Raw genomic sequence first — 21463 nt, forward strand, 5'->3', positions numbered from 1 at the left:
ATATGTAGTAGAAAACAGCAATCCTCCGTAATATTGTGTGTGTTTTTAAGTATGTTTTTACTGATTTTAGGGAGAGAGGAAGGGAAAGAGAGAGAAACATTAGTGTAAGAGAGAAACATTGATCTGTTGCTTCCAAACATGCCCTGACCAGGGATCAAACCTTCAACCTGGGTGTGTGCCCTGACTGGGAATCTAACAGTTGACCTTTTGGTGCATGGGACGACACTCAACCAACTGAGCCACACCAGCCAGGGCTGTAATATTGTTTTGTGATTATCAGTACCTTATACATTCTTCCAGTTAACTACAATATGAGTTCTTAGAGGAAGATATCTGTATCCCCAGACCTAGAACAGCATCTGTTGCAAATTATTTTTAATAAATCATAAACTAATGAATTACTATAATACGTTATGGTATCCAAAGATATATAAGGTTTTTGTCATATATTGTCATTTCATATCATAACGAGTGAAAATAACCTAACTGTTCTGAATTCTATTCCTGGCCCATTCATTTATGAGTCACCAAACTACGAGCTTCAGTCTCTTCCTATGTGAAATGGAGAGCATCTCTGATCTTTGACCATCCCTGTTTAGAGAAGTGAATTTGCATTGAAAGTTAAAATACTATATTACAAGCACATAAAAATTACATACTTTTCAGAGTTTGCTGTATCTTTATCACATCCTTACCTGTGGACAGAAAATATAAAAGTTGTCATTGTTGGCTGCACCAATCAGAATACCTACTTCTAGCATCTTTTCTGCTCTGCTCAGAGGGGCACATATAATAGATTTGTCTCCTAGTTGGAGTTTATGGGCTTTAAATTTAGTCCTTAATAGTGATTCCCACAGGTAAATCTGCGCTCCAAATGAGTTATAAAGTGTTTTAACCTCCCTGAACATTTCTCTGTGTCCTTATTCCCGGTTTTTAGGTTTTTGTCAAGCGGGAAAGGATTTGCGTTTGGTGTCTCTGTGTATGGAACAAATTGACATCCCAGCAGGATTCCTTCTGGTGGGGGCTAAGTCTCCCAATCTTCCTGAACACATCCTAGTGTGTGCTGTAGACAAGCGATTTCTACCAGATGATCATGGAAAAAATGCACTTTTAGGTGAGTATTTCACACCTATAATAGTCCTTCCAAGATGAAGGAGTTAAAATACAAGTTTATTTTGAATTGTAACAGAACTTTTTAAAAATTGCAGAATTAGTTGAGGAATATACAGGATGTGGCAAAAGTAGGTTTACAGTTCTGAGTAGTTGAAACAGTTTATTCTTGTATTATTATTTATTATTTATTGTATTATTTTCCATACAAACAAATGTAAACCTACTTTTGCCCCACCCTGTATAGTTTAGTTCCAGTCTGAAACATTTTTTCCTTTTATTAACTTCCTAAAAGTTAGCTTTTATTTTTTATTCATTCTCAAAACACTTGCTTTAATGAAGAGACTTTTAAAAACCAGACATTAAAGGACACCATGCAATTATTAAAAATTAATATTTTGTAAAACCAAGTAGGATTCACTCTCTATAGTCACTGATCTGGACCTGATGTCAAATCAGTTCTCAATTATTCGGCTGTGGATTATCTACTTTGTAAGTTATTTGTAGTTTTTGCATACCACCCATTATTTATGACTATACTTGGTTGATGTGATTCTCATTTTATATTTAGCATTAGTTCATCCAAAATAACCAGGAATATAGCGTAAAATAACATATACTTTTATCTCAGAATTGTTTTACTTTCTGGTGTAATGTATTTTATTTACATCCACGTGACTATTTTGTAACTATCAAATTGTACTTCTTAATCCCTTCACCTTTTTCACCCAGCCCCACAACCCCCTCCTATCTAGCAAACCCTCAGTCTGTTCTCTGTGTCTATGAGTTTGTTTGTGTTTTGTTTGTTCATTTGTTTTCTTTTTTATATTCCACATATAAGTGAAATCATATGGTATTTGTCTTTCTCTGTCTGACTTATTTCTCTTAGCATAATGCCCTGTAAGTCTATCCATTGGTTGCTTCAAATGGTAAGATTTTGTTCTTTTTTATTGCCAAGTAATATCCCATTGCATATATGTACCGAATCTTCTTTATCCAATCATCTATGGATGGGCACTTGGGTTGCTTCCATATCTTAGCTATTGCAAATAATGCTGCAATAAACATAGGGATGCACATATCTTTTCAAATTAGTGTTTTGGATTTCTTCAGCATTTACCTAGAAGTGGAATCACTAGGTTATACAGAAATTCCATTTTTAATTTAGGGGGAACCTCCATACTGTTTTCCACAGTGGCTGCACCAATTTGCAATCCCACAGTGGTGCACAAGGGTTCCCTTTTCTTCACATTCTCACCAACACCTGTTGTTTGTTGATTTATTGATGATAGCCATTCTGACAGGTGTGAGGTGATATCTCATTGTGGATTTCCATTTCTCTGACTATTAGTGATGCTGAGCATTTTTTCATATGTCTATTGACTGTCAGATGTCCTCTTTCGAGAAGTTCTATTCAGGTCTTCTATCTATTTTTTAATGAGATTGGTTTTTGGATGTTGAATTGTATGAGTTCTTTATAAATTTTGGATATTAACCCCTTATCAGATGTATCATTGGCAAATGTATTCTCCCTTTCAGTAGATTGTCTTTTCGTTTTGTTGATGGTTTCCTTTGCTGTACAAAAACTTTTTAGTTTGATGTAGTCCCATTTGTTTATTTTTTTCTTCTGGTTTCCTTGCCTGAGGAGATACATCAGAAAAAATGTTGCTAAGAGCAAGTCAGAGAGTATGCTGCCTATGTTTTCTTTAGTAGTTTTATGATTTCAGGTCTTATATTTAAGTCTTCAATGCATTTGGAGTTTATTTTTGTATATGGTGTGCAAAGGTGGTCCAGTTTCTCTCCCCCCCCATGTATCTGTTCAGTTTTTCCAACACCATTTATTGAATAGATTGTACTTACTCCATTGTATATTCTTGCCTCTTTTGCCATATATTAATTGACCATCTAGGCATGGTTTAGTTCTAGGCTCTCTATTCTGCTCCATTGATCTGTGTGTCTGTTTTTATGCCAGTACCATGCTGTTTTGATTCCTATAGCCTTATGGTATTGATATTTGATTACTATAGCCAGATGTCATTGATATTTTGAGAGGGATTGCATTGAATCTGTAGGTAGCTTTGGGTGGCATGGGCATTTTAACCATGTTAATTCTTCCTACCCATGAGCATGCTGTATGCTTCCATTTATTGGTATCTTCTTCAATTTCTTTTTTCAGTGTGATATAATTTTTTGAGTACAGATCTTTTACCTCCTCTGTTAAATTTATTTCTAGACATTTTATTTTTTGATGCAACTGTAAATTAGATTGTCTTTTAAATTTCTCTTTCTCATAGTCTGTTATTGGTATATAAAAATGAAGTTGATTTCTGAATATTAATTTTGTATCCTGCTACTTTACTGAATTCACTGATCAGTTCTTTTAGTTCTTTGGTAGAATATTTAGGGTTCTCTATTTATAGTATTACGTCATCTGCAAATAATGGCAGTTTTACTTTTTCTTTCCAGATTGGATGACTTTTATTTCTTTTATTGTCTGATTGCTGTGGCTAGGACATCTAACACTATGTTGAATAAAAGTAGTGAAAGTAGACAACCTTGTCTTGTTCCTAATATTAAAGAAAACCCTTTCAGCTTTCCTCGTTTAATATGATGAAAACACAACTAACAAAATCTATGGGTTTTCCTCCTTTCAGGGTTTTCTGGAAACTGTATCGGCTGTGGAGAAAGAGGATTTCGGTATTTCACGGAATTTTCCAACCACATTAACTTGAAGCTCACCACCCAGCCAAAGAAGCAGAAGCACTTAAAGTACTACCTAGTCAGAAGCTCCCAGGGTGTACTGTCGAAGGGACCTCTTATCTGCTGGAAAGGTAGCACCAACTTCTGGGAGGAAAAGGGAGGCAAAGGGAACAAGGATGTTACCATAATGACAAGTGGCTCAGGCAGGGTTCAGAATTCAGGTGTGATACAGATAAATATCCCAAGTTCAGAATGCTATCCAAAAATCCAAAGCCCTCTGACAGGTTATTAGGTTTGCTTTTGATTTTTATTTATTTTATTTATTTTTTTAATATATCTTTATTGATTTCAGAGAGAGGAAAGGAGAGGGAGAGAGAGAGACAGAAACATCAATGATGAGAGAGTCATTGATTGGCTGCAGCCCGCAACCCGGGCATGTGCCCTGACCGGGAATCGAACCCTGATCGCCTGGATCCTAGGTCGACGCTTAACCGCTGAGCCATGCCCGGCCGGGCTGCTTTTGGTTTTTAAATAGAGCCTATTCAAGTTCAGGAAAGTGCATGTCTTCATGTATTTGTCTCTTGGGAAGGTGGAGTGTAGCTCTTTCCAGAGGGTGGGTGAGGGTGGTGGACTCTTTCTGTCATTTGGAGAGGACCTCAAAGTGTCAGTTTCCTGGTTCCATGCTCTTTCTACTTTATTTAATAGGTTCTTTGGTCATTTTCAAGCATCTATATTTTTCTGTTTTAATTAGAACTAAGCGTACTTTAGAATAAATAATGCTCTCTTCATAATACCTGGGAAATTGCACTGTCAGTTGACAAAGTTTTATTTCCTTTTAGTTAGGAAGAACTTAACTAGCTTATTTATAGGAATGAATCCAGTGGAAATGTCACATCTTCATGTGTTTGATAGAATTTAACACAAGTTCTAGTCATTATTCTAATGCAGTGGAATCTTTATTCTTTGAGCAGTTTCTTAGATGCTGAGATTTTTTTTCCATTATTTATATCACTATTTTAAAGACAATACAATAATTGTTTTTAATGTTTCTATTTGTCGTCTGTGAAATATTTTGGCCTGACCATGAAAAAGAGCATAATAAATTCAAATTACAACTGCAGATTTGCCTGAGTCTTTGACCGTAATTATGTGGGTTGCATTTGAAGTGACACTGTATAACTCCTTTGGAAATGGCTATGTGTTCCAAACCAGGTATCAGCTTAAAGCTTGTGACCACTGAATCGTAAGCATGGTGTGTTATAAATAACTCTTTGTTCTAATAAAATTTAAAGAATTTTCCTCTAGAAAAAAAATATTTTAAATGTCGTGAACACTAATAAAAGAGCAAAAATAGGATAGGTATTGCCTCCCTGCCTTTTTTTGTGTTTTTTTGTTAATCTTCACCCGAAGACTCACTTTTTGATTTTAGAGAAAGGGGAAGGAAGAGAGAGAGAGAAACATCTATGTGAGAGAGAAACATCACTCAGTTGCCTTGAGAGAAACACCAGTCGGTTGCCTTCCCTTATGCTGCCCAACCAGGGATCTAACCCTCAATGTAGGTATGTGCCCTGACCGTGAATCAAACCCTCAACCTTTAGGTGTATGGGATGACGCTCCCACAAAGCGAGCCACACCAGCCGGGGCACCTCACAGCCTTTTAACTGTCTTTTTCAGCTTTTGTTTTAGTTGCATAAAATATTTTTAACTTCTTATTTAGTGCTCTATGACAATTCATCTTTCTGGGAAAGAATATCTGTGAAATAGTTTGTGATACAGTGGGTGGCTTCTGAAGCCTCAAATTTATAGCAGTTGCTGTTTTGGAATTGGAATTGTGTATGTCTATATACACATATACTAACATATAATATCAATTTTAAAATATATACACATAATGTGGAAATATCTTCTTAGGCCAAATACAATAGCTCTTTAAGGAAGGTCATACAGAAGGTGATAGAAAACTGCCTCCAGTCCTTGCATGTGTCTGATAAACTTGGACTCTCTCTAAATGAATCTATATAATTAACTTTTTCATTTACAACCATTTATTATTATTTAATTAAATTTATTGGGGTGACATTGGTTAATAGAATCATATAGGTTTCAAGTATATATTTCTGTGATACATGATTGTATATTACATTGTGTGCCCACCACTCAAACCATCTTCTTTCACCATATATTTGGCCCCCTTTAACCTCATCTTCCACCACCACCCCTTTCCTTCTGGTAACCACCATACTGTTATCTCTGTCTATGAGTTTCAGTTTTATATCCCACATATGAGTGAAATCATATGGTTCTTAGCTTTTTCTGACTTATTTTGCTTAGCATAATATTCTTAAGGTCCGTCCATGTTATTGCAAATGGCAGTATTTCATCTTTTCTTATGACTTAGTAGTATTCCATTGTATCTATGTACCACATCTTCTTTATTCAATCTTCTATCGAAGGATACTTTGGTTGTCTCCATGTCTCAGCCACTATGAATAATGCTACAGTGAACAGAGGGGTGCATATATCTTTGTAAATAAACGTTTTGAGTTTTTCCGGTAGATATCCAGGAGATGGATTGCTGGTCATATGGTAAGTCTGTTCTAAATTTTATGAGGAACCACCATACACTGTTTTCCAGAGTCACTGTACCAGTTTACATTCCCACCAGCAGTGAATGAGGGTTCCTTTTTCACTCCAACCTCTCCAACACTTGTTATTAGTCTTATTGATAACAGCCATTCTAACAGGTGTGGGGTGGTATCTCATTGTGGTTTTGATTTGCATTTCCCTAATGGCTAGTGAAGTTGAATATCTTTTCATATATCTGTTGGCCATTTGTATGTCTTCTTGGGAGAGGTATCTGTTCAGGTCATCTGCCCATCTTTTTATTGGATTATTTTTTTTGTTTGGTGTTGAGTTGTATGAATTCTATATATATTTTGGATATTAACCCTTTGTCAGAGCTGTTGTTTGCAAATGTCATCTCCCATATGGTTGGTTGAATGGGAAATGATATTGAAGCATCTAAAGATGGACAAGTGGGAACAAATGGGGGAGGCAAAAGGCCAAAGGGCTGAGATGAGCCAGGCAGCCCTGCAGTCAGGAGCTCACAGCAGGTCTCAGCCTAGAGAGGGTGAGGAATCTGGATGTGGCTGATGTTCCCTTCAACCAGGAGGTGCTGAGAGATTCGGTGGACATTCCTGCAGGAGGGAGCAGCACGGGTTGTGGCTGAGCCTAGAGCCCAGACAAAGGACCCAGCATAGGGGTGTGGCCACAGTTGTCTACAGAGGGCATCCAGACTAAGAAACAAAATCACGGAGCCCTGCCACCCAGTAGCCTCCCAGAGCTCACCTCCCTTTGTGCTTGGTGTTGGGTTACAGAGTACATTATCTATAACCAAGAACTAATACTACAGAACCACTATTTTCCCTGAGCTAAAGGTTTACTCTATGACTGGTCCTGGGTCAGGACGTAGGGGGTACCTCATGGAGGTCTAAGGTTGCCATTACTGGGAGGGTAAAACAAAGAAGGTGGCAGAGTTCCTCCAACCTGCCCCACCCCCAACAATTGCGGCTACACTGACAGCAGCCAGAGATTCTGCAGAGGTCAGCTCTGGGATTTCACAGAGCTAAAAAACCTGTGATTCAGTGCCACCTACTGGAAAATAATAGAAAGACCTCTTTATATTAATCTACTAGAGAAATGCCACTCATACATAGATGCCTAGACAGAGAAGGAATCCATCAAATACCATGAATAACCAAGGTAATGAGGCAGTTCAGGAAGAAAATGAAAAATCTCCGGAAAGTAAACTTAAACACATGGAAATATGTGATATAAATGACAGAGAACTCAAGATTGCAGTTCTGAAAATACTCAACGAGATGTGAGAAAACACAGATAGGCAATTTATTGTGCTCAGAAAACAAAATAACAAAATGATTACTTTACCAAAGAGTTTTAAATTTTAAAAAAGAACCAAACAGAACTTCTGGAGGTGAAGAACTCAATAAAAGAGATGAAGTATCAAATAACGAGTAGGGAATAGAGCAGACCAGATGGAGGAGCAAACAGACCATCTAATTACTGATAGTGAAGATAGAAACCTAGAAATGATTCAGAGGGAAGAAGAGACTTGAGCATTTTTTAAAAATCAAAGAACTCTACGAGAACTGGCTATATCAGAAAGACCAATGTAAGAACAATAGGCATACCAGAAGTAGAAGAGAGGGAGAAGGGACCAAGAGCCTATTTAAAAAAAAAAAAAAAATAGTTGATGAGAACTTTCCAAACTCATGGAAAGAGCTAGATCCTCAAATCCAAGAGCAAACAGGACACTTAAGTATCTCAATCCAAAAAGGCCTTCTCCAAGGCATATTTTATTAAAACTGTCAAAAATTAATGACAGCCCTGGCCTTGTTTGGCTCAGTGGTTAGAGTGTTGACCTGTGGACTAAAGGGTCCCGGGTTTGATTTTGACCAAGGGCACATACCTCAGTTGCAGGCTCGATCCCTGGCCCTGGTTGCAGCTCTTGCAGGGGGCAACAAATCAATGTTTCTCTCTCACATCAGTGTTTCTCTCTCCCTTCCACTCTCTCTGAAAAGCAATGGAAAAAATATCCTCGCATGAGGAATAAAAAAATTTAAAAAATTAATGACAAAGATAGAATTTTGAAGGCAGGTATGGAAAAGAAGAAAGTAACCTATAAAGGAAGCCCATTAGGTTGTCATCAGACTTCTCAGTAGAAACTCTACAGGCCAGAAGAGATTGGAACCAAATATTCAAACTACTGAGAGAGAGAAATTACCAGCTAAGAATAATATATCCAGCAATTTTATCCTTTAATTTTGAAGGGGACATAGAGACGTTTCCAGACATACAGAAACCAAAGGAATTTATCACCAGAAGACCTCCATTGCAGGAAATACTCAAGGGGATTAGCCTACCTGAAACAAAGAATAAAGGGTCACAAAACTTCAGATAAGATCACCAAAAAACTTACAGTAAAAACAGGGATAATCTGTGACAACAAAAACATAGAAGGGGAGGGGTAAAGTTCGGAATTTGCAAAAGTGGATGGAGATCGGACACATTTAAAAGAAAAAGGACTACTGTATATATGAAACTTTCTTTTTCATAAATATAATGGTAACCACACACAAAAAACCCAAGCCAAGACACATAGCTTAAAAAGAGAGGAATCAGGAGAAAGAAGTATGAAACACCACCAAACAAAAACAACAGGCAGAAACACAAAGGAAAAGAACCAATGGAGGCACAGAGCTACTGGAAAATAAAGGACAAAATGGCAATAGGAAATCTGACAAAACAGATTTCAAGATATCAAAGGTAACAAAAGACAAAGATGGATGTTTTATAATGATAAACGGGACACTACATCAAGAAGACATAACACTTCTTAATATATAAGCACCCAGTCAGGGAGCGCTGTAATATATAAAGCAACTGCTAACAGAACTAACGGGAGAAACTGACAAAAACACAGTCATAGTTGGGGACCTCAGTATTCTACTGATAGCTCTAGATAGATCATCCAAACTGAGAATCAATAAAGAAATATCAGCCTTAAAAGACACATTAGACCAAATGGACATAATTGGCATTTACAGAGCCTTTCATCCCAGACCATTAATTATACATTCTTCTCTGGTACACATGAAACATTCTCAAGGATAGACCATATGTTGGGTCACACAACTAGCCTCATCAGTTTCAAGAAGATTGAAATTATACCAAGCATATTTTCTGACCACAATGCTTTGAAATTAGAAATCAACTACAAAAGGAAGTAAAGAAACTCACAAACATGTGGAGATTAAACAACATACTACTAGAAAATGACTGGGTCAAATAAGAAATAAAAGGTGAGATCAAAAGATATGTAGAGACAAATGAGAATGACAGAATGACATATCAAAACTTCTGGGATGCAGAAAAGCATAATAAGAGGGAAGTTTATATCATTACAAGCCTATCTCAAGAAACAAGAGAAATCCCAAGTAAATAACCTAATATTACATCTTTCAGAACTAGAAAAAGAAGAACAAAAGCATCTCAAAGTCAACAGAAGAAAAGAATTAATAAAAATTAGAGCAGAATTGAATGAAATTTTGAACAAAAAGAATATACAAAAAATTAATACGGCAAACAGAGGTTCTTTGAAAAGATTAATAAAATTGATAAATTCCTGGCTAGGCTCACTAAGGATAAAAGAGAAAAGACTCAGAGGAGAAGTTACCACAGACATCACAGATATATAAAGGATCATACTAGAATATTACGAGGACTATATGCCACCACATTCAATAACCTGGAAGAAATTAATAAGTTCCTAGAAATATATATAACCTTCCTTGACTGAATCATGAAGAACTGGAAAATCTAAATAGATCACCCAGCCAGGCATGGCTCAGTGGTCTAGCATGGACCTAGGATCCAGGATATCGTGGTTCATTTCCTGGCCAGGGCACATGCAGGGTTGCAGGCTCCATCCCTAGCGGGGAGTGTATAGGAGGCAGCTGATCAGTGAGGACTCTCTTGTCATTGAGGTTTCTCTCTCTCCCCTCCCTCCCTCCCTCCCTCTCCCTCTGTCCTCCTCTCTCTGAGATCAATAAAGATATATATATTTTTAAATAGATCAACAGTGAGGAAGTTGAAACAACCATCCAAAACCTCCCAAAAGCCTGGCTGGCATGGCTCAGTGGCTGAGCATCGACGCTTTCCTCTCTCTGAAATCAATAAAAACATAAAATTTTTTAAAAACTTACCAAAAATTAAAAGTCCAGGACCAGATGACTTCACTAGTGAATTCCAACAAACATTCAAAGAAGATTTGATACCTATCTTTCTCAAACTCTTTCCAAAAATTGAAGTAGAGGCAATACTTTCTAACACATCTTATGAGGCCAACATAATCCTGATACCAAAACCTGGCAAGGATAACACAAAAAAAGAAAACCACAGATTAATATCTCTGATGAATACAGATGCAGAAATCCTAAACAAAATACTAGCAAATAGAATACAACAATACATTAAAAAATAATACATCATGATCAAGTGGGGTTCATTCCAGAGCACAAGGATGATTCGACATACACAAATCGATCAACATAATACATCACATTAACAAAACAAGGGATAAAAATCATATGATCTTATCAATAAATGCAGAAAAAGCATTTGATGTGATACATCCACTTATGATTAAAACACTAAAGTGGTATATAAGGAAAGTACATCAACATAATGAAAGCCATACGTGACAAACCCTCAGCCAATATCATACTCAATGGTGAGAAACTGAAAGCTTTTCCTCTAAACTCAGGAACAAGACAATGATGCCTGCTCTCACCACTCTTATTCAACACAGTTCTGGAAGTCCAAGCCAAAGCAATCAGGCAAGAGAAAGAAATAAAATGCATCTAAATTGAAAATGAAGAAGTAAAAGTGTCACTCTTTCCAGATGATATGATTCTGTATGTAGAAAACCTAAAGACTCCACCAAAAAACTCTTAGAAACAAATACAGTAAAGTGGAGGGATATAAAATCAATGTAAAAAATTTCACTGCTTTCCTATATACTAACAGTGAAACTTAGGAAAAAGAAATGAAAAAACACACACCACAATTCCTTTTGCAATAGCAACCGAAAGAATGAAATACCTAGGAGTAAAACCTAACAAAGGAGGTGAAGGACCTAGCTACTGAAAACTACAGCCTGGCCGGGCATGGCTTAGCGGTTGAGCGTCAACCCAGGATCCAGGTGATCGGGGTTCGATTCCCGCTCAGGGCACATGCCCGGGTTGTGGGCTCTGGGGCCTGCAGGAGGCAGCCGATCAATGACTCTCTCATCATTGATGTTTCTATCTCTCTATCCCTCTCCTTTCCTTTCTATGAAATCAATAAAGATATATTTAAACAAACAAACAAACAAAAAAACTACAAAGCATTATTAAAAGAGATCAAAATAAGACACAATGAAATGGAAAGATATTCCATGTTTATGGATTGGAAGAATCAACATAGTTAAAATGTCCATATTACCCAAAGTAACATACAGATTTAATGCAATCCTCATCAAAATTCCATTTTTAAAAAATAGAACAAAAAAATTACCAGATTTTTATGGAACCACAAAAGACCCCAAGTAGCCAAAGCAATCTTGAGGAAAAAAAGAACGAAGCTAGAGATATGACACTACCTGACCTCAAATTATACTACAGAACTGTGATAACCAAAACAGTATGGTGTTGGCAGAAAAACAGACACACAAACCAATGGAACAGAATTGATAGCCCAGAAATAAAATCACATGTATATGCGCAAATATTTTTTGACAAAGGAGCCAAAAACATACAATTGGAGCAGGGAGGAGTCTCTTCAATAAATGGTGCTGGGAAAATTGGAAAGCCACATGCAAAAGAATGAAACTAGACTACAGTTTGTCACCATGTACAAAATGTAATTCAAAATGCATCAAAGACCTAAATGTAAGACAATTACACAGAAGAAAACATAGGCACTAAACTTATGGACCTTGGTCACAGAGAACTTTTTATGCATTTGACCCCAAAGGCAAGGGAAGTAAAAGCAAAAATAAATTAATGGGACTGTATCAAGCTAAAAAGCTTCTTTACATGCTACCTTTAAGACTAATATGGGCCCAGCCAGGCGTGGCTCAGCGATTGATCATCGACCTAGGATCCAGGCAATCGGGGTTCGATTCCCGTTCAGGGCACATACCCAGGTTGCGGGCTGCAGTTGATCAATGACTCTCTCATCATTGATGTTTCTATCTCTCTCTCCCTCTCCTTTCCTCTCTCTGAATCAATAAAGATATATTTAAATAAATAAATAAATCACAACACTTCAAAATTGAAAAAAAAAAAATACCTAACATAGGTGTTTCATAAAGACTAATATGGTAAAATATATAGTATAGCTTGGTTGGAAGTTACAGTCCCACACATTGTCACAGTATTTGCTATCTACCTGAACCAGTACAAGGTATTATTAAAATATATCAGAGACTCATAGCAGCTTAATTAAAATGAAATTTGATGTTGCATGATCAGTAATCAACTTGAATATTGTTGATTACTATTTCCTTTAATAAGAACTGAGAATAATAATAATTGTAACATTTCTAATTTTCTCTTTTCTTCTGCTCTTGAACATAAATTAAGGTTGAGATGAGAAGGTTGAAGGTAGCCTAGATGGACTCTAGGTTACTGTTCTACATTTAAATCAATCCTGGACAGCAGATTAATTGATATTTGAAAGTTTATTAGATTTTTATAAATTATTGATAGTTTAACCTCAGTCTTATCTATAAAATTAGTATGACTATATTGATTATGAGTAATTTTTCCCCTGGGAACTAGCCTGTGGATAAGAATTTCTGATTGTTCTTTGTAACCTTTTCTTTGCCTCTGAAACATGACATTGTGCCCAAAGAAGACAAATTGTGTTCACCATGTTGAATGTTAAGAGTCAGGATTAAAGTAAGAGGAACCTCAAGTAAGGAAAGTGGTTGCCATTTAAGGAGCAGCAATTTATTTTAGAGATTTTATGGATTGTGTCCTCATTACCTGTTTTAACAGAACATTGAGTCTCCTCACATAATGTGATTCTTACTCTTTTCCAGAATGTAGAAGCCGACAATCCTCTGCTACATGCCACTCCATTAAACCAAACTCCTCAGTGTCATCTACTGTGGCCCCAGAAAATGGCACAACTAATGGATACAAATCAGGATTCATTCAGACAGGTAAGGGAGTATTTTCTTTTGGAATTTCAAGCAGCAGATGTATATTTAATGAGGCTTTTAAAACTTACTGTCAGCTGGTTTGAATAGAAATATTTTAAAATAGAGGTAAATTACTTGAGTTAGAATTAGAACTCAGCATTGAGATAGGTCAGTCTGTGGGTGACCAGAACCCCCAATCCTGCCAGTGCTAGGACAGGATAGTTGATAGGAAATTTAGCTCAAACTTAGGGCCCTTATAGGCAATAAGAAGAAATCCAGACATGAGGAAAGTCTGCCTCAAAGCTGTCAGGTGGCATGATTGGGGACATACTCATGAAGACTGGAGTTCCAGGGTAGGGCTCTAACATTAAGCCCACAGAACATTATATGGAGAATTGTCCAAAATGGGATACAAAGTAAGGTTCCAGGGTAGGACTGAAGATCATAACAGAAGAATCCAGGTTCTAGTTTCTAGAGGTTCAAGATAGGAGCTTGGATATGAATAGCCAGATAAAATTTTAGTGTCTGAAACTGTGACAGTATCAGAGCAGGATCAGCAGAATGGATGATCTGATACTAAGCAGATAAGTTACTAGTCTAAGGCTTCTCAAAATTCTTTCAGTATAGAGGACTGCACTGGCTCAGGCCCTGAGGTCAGAACAAGGCTCCAGGTGAGAATTAATGTTTCCAGGTGACTCGGGGCTGGAGGGCTGTAACCAAAAAAATCACTGCAGATAGTATTTGAGAAAATTATTCAGAAGCAGTCTAGGTTACATCTTAGGCAAGAAGGAAAGTATTTTAAAAGAATTTGTAAATTTTTTCCAGTTCACTTATGTTTTGTAAAGTACCATTTTACTCATTTGATATGTAGACTTCATAGCATATGTGCTTTGCCAGTGTCCAGTCAACCACTCAAGTAGAAAAGAAGGCTGCATTCATTTATTTCACTACTTAGCATTCTTCTTTCAAATTTATGTGAAATTTCAGTGAGCTGGTAAATTATTTCTATTTATTTTCAAGATGGAAGTAATTATTAGAATATGTTAACAATAGCAATGATAATAAGGCTGACTTTATATGGGACACTTCTTGCAGTGTGTCTAAGCCCATTTTATTCTGGATTTTTAAAAAATCTTTTGCCCTATCCGATTTTGCTCAGTGGTTAGTGCGTTGGCCTGTGGACTGAAGGGTCCCATGTTTGATTCCGGCCAAGGGCATGTACCTCAGTTGCATGCGCGATCCCGGGCCCCGGTCGGGACGTGTGCAGGAGGCAACCAATCGGTGTGTCTCTCTCACATCGATGTTTCTTTCTCTTTCTCCCTTCCACTCTCTCTAAAAGCAATGGAAAAAATATCCTCAGGTAAGGATTAAAAAAAAAGTCTGACTTTCATCTGTCCAAGAAATTTAGATAGAGGCTGTGATCTAAGAAAAGAGAGATTTTTCTCTTTAGAATAAATGAAAGAACATCACGTCACTAGGTTTTCAAGAAAGAAAAATGTTGGCATTTAGCTCTTGGCATTGAAAGGTTGGCCTTCATTAAAATAATGATAAACCTACATGTCTGTCCGAGAATATTATACTAGTAATTTGATTGATTCTGTGGTATAGTTTCTGCCAATAGGCCTTGGGGTCAGAGAAATGCAATTTAAAAGTGCAGTATTAAAAATGAATATTTACCATGTTCCAACAAAAATTTGTCAAGTGTTCATTATGTTCTAAGGTCCTTGCCAAATGCTGTAAGGCAGGGTTTCAGTACTTGACTGATGGCTCTGATGATTTAAAAACTACTCATATAAGGGATAAAAGAATAACAAAACATGTTACAGTTCCTAGAGGGAGAAGTGGATATATAAATAACTAGTTGTACCTGAAAATAATGAAAACATATTAAAATTTTAATAAGTAGTAATGCAAAGGAAAGCAGTAATGCATCCTCATTACATTCATACACCACATGACATTTTGGTCAACCATAGACTGCACGCATGATGGTGGCCCAGTAAGAGAATGGATTATAAGCAAAAAGTTTGTTTGCAATCTTAGAAGAAAATGCTGGCCCAAACTATAATGTTGAATTTACTGCTAGCTCTGGGTGGTTTAAACAGAGGAGGAAGCTCAGCATGCTGTTTACCCGCCTGCCTTCTGCCCTTCCACACGTGCTCACACGCACACACTCAAACACTTGCCCCCTCCCTACTGCTCCCGCCCCCTCCTCCATTCCTTCTCTTCCTCTCCTTTTTATTTCTCTGAGGCTCTTGATTTCTGCTCTTCCTTACTCGTCCCTTCTCTTTCTCCCTTCTCTCCCTTCCTCCCTCCCTCCTCCTGATGACCACTCTCTCTACAGCAGCACCTCCCTCCACAGCCCTCCTTCTAACTGCCACATGCATGCATATATACATATACTCATTTATCTTCCTTACTGTATTTTTACTGTACCTTTTCCAAGTTTAGGTATGTTTAAATACCATTGTGCTACAATTGCCTACAGTATTTAATACAGTAACATGCTATTCAAGTTTGTAGCCTAGGAGCAATAGGCTATAGCATATAGCCTTAGGTGTAGGCTGTACCATCTACATTTGAGTAAGTGCACTCTATGATATTCACACAACAATGACATTTCCTAATGACACATTTCTCAGAACATTCTGTCATTAAGCTACACTTGACTATATATCAGGAAATATGTTTTGAAAACAAATGTTGCTCTGAAACCAAAATTCAGGCTTTAGCAAAGGCTCTGTCAGTTGCCATAAAGAGACACAGGCGAGTCACTGAATGACTCACAGTGAACACAAGTGGCCAAGGTTTATGCCAATATTATTGTGTATCCCTTGTGGTGGTGGAAGTGGCATTTTGACCATGAAATTAGCTTTTAACAATTTTAGGTACAATCTAAAGACTTTAGTAGAAGAAATTGCCTTTAAAAGGAAGCTTTCAACCCAGCTAGGCGTGGCTCAGCAGTTGAGCATCGGCCTAGGATCCAGGAGATCATGGTTTGATTCCCTCTCGGGGCACGTGCCGGGGTTGCAGGTTTGATCCCCAGTCGGGGGCGTGCAGGAGGCAGCCAATCAATGACTCTCTCATCACTGATGTTTCTATCTCTCTCTCCCTTTCCCTTCCTCTCTGAAATCAATACAGATATATTTTTTTTTAAAAAAAGGAAGCTTTCATCTAAAACTTTTTTCATAACAAATTATGTTTATACAATTTTCAACAATAATTTCTTCTTACATATGTTGAAAGTAGTAGGCTGTATAAGAATTTCATGTTAACATTATGAAATCATTGCAAACATTAGAGTATGCAGCATCTCCTTAGCTTTTAGAGATTCATCCTTCTATAAGAGATTGCCGCCTTAATCTGCAATCAGTGACTGCCTATAATTGTTCTTAGCCTGAAATGTAAGCACACACTCGTTGCATAGTTATTTAAAGAGGGGATTACTGACTATTTACATAGCTTTGTCTTGAATTCCACCTGCCAAGCTCTGGATGTTGTGTTCTGGTTGCTTGTAGCTTATCCTTGCATGTTTTCTTTCAACATATTTATGTCATTGGTAATTCAAATTTTCATCAACAATCCTGGTAAAATTTTATTTTGCCTGAGGTGGCTATATAGTAATCTGCCTACATTATATACACATAACACACACACACACAAAGATGTATTGTGTTTAATCTGGACAAGAATTCAAGAATAGATGAAAAAAACTTTGCCTAACCCAAGTTCTTGAAAGATTCTTTTCCATGTTTTCTTCTAAAAGTTTTATTGCTTTATCTCTTGTATTAACATCTATGAGCCATTTTGAGTTAATTTTTATGTATGACGTGAGGTGAGCATCTAAGTTCATCTTTTTGCATATGGATAGTTATCTCAGCAGCATCTTGGAATAGACTACCTTCTTGTTGGTGAATTGCATTTAAAAATCAGTAAAGATATATTTTTTAAAAATCAATTGACTATAAATATAAGGATTTATTTCTGGAAAAATTGATGAAATGGACCTCATCAAAATTCAAGACTTTTACACTCAAAAGACAACATTAAGAAAACAAAAAGACAAGCAACAGACTGGAAAAAGGCATTTGCAAAACACATACTTAAGAAAGGATTTTTATATAGAATTTACAAAAACTTACAACTCAGTAATAAGGTGATAATTCAATCAAACATGGGCAAAGGATTTGGAATCGACATTTCTTCAAGGACTATGTACGAAGGGCTAATGAGCCCATGAAAATGCACTCGACATCATTAATCATTAGGGAAATGCAAATCAAAACCATAATAACATACCACTTTACACCCACTAGAATGACTACAATAAAAAAGATAGATGAAAGTAACACGAGTCTGTAGATGAGCAGAAATTGGAACTCTGGTGGTACCAGCATTTTACATTGCTGGTAGTAGTGTAAAATGTGGGAGCCACTTTAGAATATAGTTTGGCAGATTCTCAAAAAGTTAAACACAAACTACTACACAACCCAGCAATTCCACTTCTATATATCTACCCAAGAGAAATGAAGATATACGTCCTCACAAACGCTCATAGCAGCATTATTCACTGTGGTTGAAAATTAGAAACAAATGTCAGTCAATTCCTGAACAGATAGACAAACATGTTGTGTATCCACACAATATCACTGGACAATAATAAGGGACAAACTACCGGCACATGCTAAATCATGGGTGAACCTCAAAAAAGTTATTATGCTAAGTGAAAGAAACCAAAGGAGACCATATAGTACATAATTTCATTTTTTTAAGTATCCATTTCTAAATCTTCTTTGGAGAGTTGCCTATACAAATCATTTACCTGTTTTTCCATTGGGTTATTTATCTTTCTATTATTGAGTTGTAAGAGTTCTTAATACAGTCTGGATACAAGTTCTTTATCAGACACTAGCTGCAAATATTTCTCCCACTCTATGGATTGCCTTTTCACTTTCTTGATGATGTCTTTTGAAGCACAGTTTTTTTAAATGAAGATCAACTCATCTAATTTTTTCTTTTGTTTCTTGTACTTTTGGTGTTACATCTAAAAAAAATTGTTGTCTAATCCAGTGTCATGAAAACATATTCCTATATTTTCTTCTAAGAGTATTATAGTTTTAGCTCTTACATTTAGATGTATAATCCATTTTTGGTTAATTTGTATATATGGTGTGAGGAAGAGGTCCAACTTCATTCCTTTGCATGTGAATGTCCTGTTGTCCCATAATCATTTATTTTTTTAAAAGACTTTTTTACCCATTGAATTTTTTTGACACTCTTGTTGAAATTCAATTGCCCATAAAATGTAAGGTTCCATTGAACTGTATGTCTGTCTTCATGCCAAAGCCACAGTGTGATGATTGTAGCTTTGTATGAAGTTCTGAAATGGGAAAGTGTCAATCCTCCAGCATTGTTTTCCCCCCAAGATTGGCCATTCTGGGTCCCTTGCATTTCCATATGAATTTTAGTATTAGCTTGTCAGTTTCTGCAAAGAAACCAGCTGGAGTTTTGATAGGGCTTGCATGGAATCTTTAGAACAATTTGGGGAGTGTTATCGTCTTCACACTAAATCTTCTGCTCCATGAGCAGAGGTTATCTTTCCCTTTATTTAGGTCTTTTCAAATTTCAAATTTCTTTTAACAATATTTTGTAGTTTTACAGCATAAGTTTTACTCCTTTCTTATTAAATTTATTCCCAAGTACTTATTCGTCCTGATGCTATTGTAAATGGAAGGTTTTTTTCTTAATTTTAGTTTTCTATTGTTCATTGTAAGTGCTCAGGAATACAATTGATTTCTGCATATTGATCTTTTATCCTGCAACTTTGGTGAACTCAAATTTATTAGCTCTAGTAGTTTTATAGTGTATCCCTTAGAATTTCTATTTTGTCCATTTCATCTGAGTCATCTAATTTGATGTCTGTATGAGTTTGCTAGGGCTGCCATTAAAAAAAACACACCAAAACACCCAAAAAACAACACTAGAGACTGAGTGGCTTAAACAACAGAAAAGTATTTTCTTTTCTTTTTTTTTTAATATATCTTTATTGATTTCAGAGAGAGCAAGGGAGAGGGAGAGAGAAAGATAGAAAAACCAATGATGAGAGAGTCATTGATCAGCTGCAGTCCGCAACCCGGGAATGTGCCCTGACCGGGAATCAAACCCTGATCGCCTGGATCCTAGGTCAATGCTCAACCATTGAGCCACACCCGGCCGGGCGCAGAAAAGTATTTTCTTAGTTCTGGAGGCTGTAAGTCCAGGATCAAGCAAGGTATAGCAGGGTTGTTTTTTTCACAAGGCCTGTCTCCTTAGTCTTTCAGATAGCTGCCTTCTTTCTATATCATTACATAGTCTTATCCCCCTTCATGCACATTCCTGGTGTCTCTTTCTCTTCTTATAAGGACAACAGTTATATTACTGACCTCATTTAACCTTAATTACCTTTTAAAAACTTTATCTCCAAATACTGTTACATTCTAAGCTACCAGGGATCAGGGTTTCAACATGAGTTTGGGGCTGGAGGGCACACCATTTAACCCATAACATTGGTATGCAGTTGTTCATAATAGTCCTTTAAAAATCTTTTTATCTCCGTAAGGTTTCTGTGATGCCCTCTTTTTCATTTTTGATTTTAGCAATTTGCATCTTTTTTTTCCTTTTTTCTTTGTCAGTCTAGGTTAAAGTTTATCAAATTTTTGAAATAAAAGAACAAACTTTTGATTTTGTTGATTTTTACTGTAGCTTCTCTTCCCTACTTCATTCACTTCTTACCTAGTCTTTATTATTTCCTTCCTCCTATTTCCTTTGGATTTTGTTTGCTCTTCATTTCCTAGTTTCTTACAGTGAAGGTGAAGTTATTTATTTGAGATTTTTCTCTTTTAAAAATAAAAAAGATCAAGCAAGGTATAAATTCTACCTTGCATCTAGAAATTTTCCTTTAAGCACTTATTTAACATCATCTCATAAGTTTTTGTATGTTGAACTTTTATTTTCATTTATATTAAAGTGATATCTAATTCCCCTTATGATTTCTTCTTTGATCTGTTGGTTATTTAGGAGTATGTTGTTTAATTTCCACATATTTGTGAATTTCTCAAATTTTCTTCTGTTACTGATGGCTCATTTGAGTCCACTGGGGTCATAGAAGATATTTTATATTATTTCAAAGTTTACTGAGATTTATTTTATCACCTAACATATTGTCTGTCCTGGAGAATGTTCCTTGTGCACTTGAGAATGTGTTTTCTGCTTTTGTTCAGGGAATGGTCTATTGATACCAGTTAGGTCTAGTTGGTTTATAGTGTTGTTCAAGTCTTCTATTTTCTTGTTGACTATCTCCCTAGTTATTTTATTCATTATTGAAATCAGAATCTTTAAGCCTCCAACTATTATTATTGAATAATAGGCCACAAAATCACTCCCTGGTGGTAAGTCAGGCTCTTAGAGAGGCACATTAACTCTTCTGAGTCAGTCAAGGACCATTTCAAGCTCTTGAATTCTTATGAGAAACACTGATTTGATATATTAGGAATCACATTGTAGTGTGAATACTAATTTTTAAGGTAATTTCTAGTGTAGCACCAGCAGTACCCTGGTCTCTAGAGTGTTGTGGGTTTTTTTTCAAACCCTCAGAGTTTTAATAGCCCCTTTTGATACTTTCCTGTGTGTATTTATTAAGCTGTTCTGCTCATTTTAGAAAACTCTCTCTGGCACTTGAGTCTTTATCTCTCCTGTAGCCTGTCTCTGAAATGGCACATGTTTTTTCTGGGCTGAATTATTTCCTGAATCTAAATAGGAACTTTCTTTTGGATGTATCTGGTATTACATAGATAAATTAATTCTAGGTTCTTCCAAAAATTAAAGCAACTTTCCTTCAGAGAAAAG

At 36.5% G+C, this 21463-nt stretch overlaps 1 protein-coding gene across 1 annotated transcript in view; it reads left to right on the forward strand.

The window, feature by feature from the left end:
- The window catches only part of GREB1L (GREB1 like retinoic acid receptor coactivator), a 201713-nt gene that overhangs the window by 111641 nt on the left and 68609 nt on the right, over nucleotides 1-21463 (forward strand). Inside the window, exons 6-8 of the mRNA XM_087818992.1 lie at nucleotides 938-1114; nucleotides 3765-3941; nucleotides 13478-13600. Of these exons, the coding sequence (XP_087675118.1) occupies nucleotides 938-1114; nucleotides 3765-3941; nucleotides 13478-13600 (477 nt within the window). The remainder of the gene's footprint in view (nucleotides 1-937; nucleotides 1115-3764; nucleotides 3942-13477; nucleotides 13601-21463) is intronic.

The sequence above is a fragment of the Miniopterus natalensis genome, chromosome 7 (genome assembly GCF_054644295.1).
Source record: "Miniopterus natalensis isolate mMinNat1 chromosome 7, mMinNat1.hap1, whole genome shotgun sequence".
NCBI lineage: Eukaryota > Metazoa > Chordata > Mammalia > Chiroptera > Miniopteridae > Miniopterus > Miniopterus natalensis.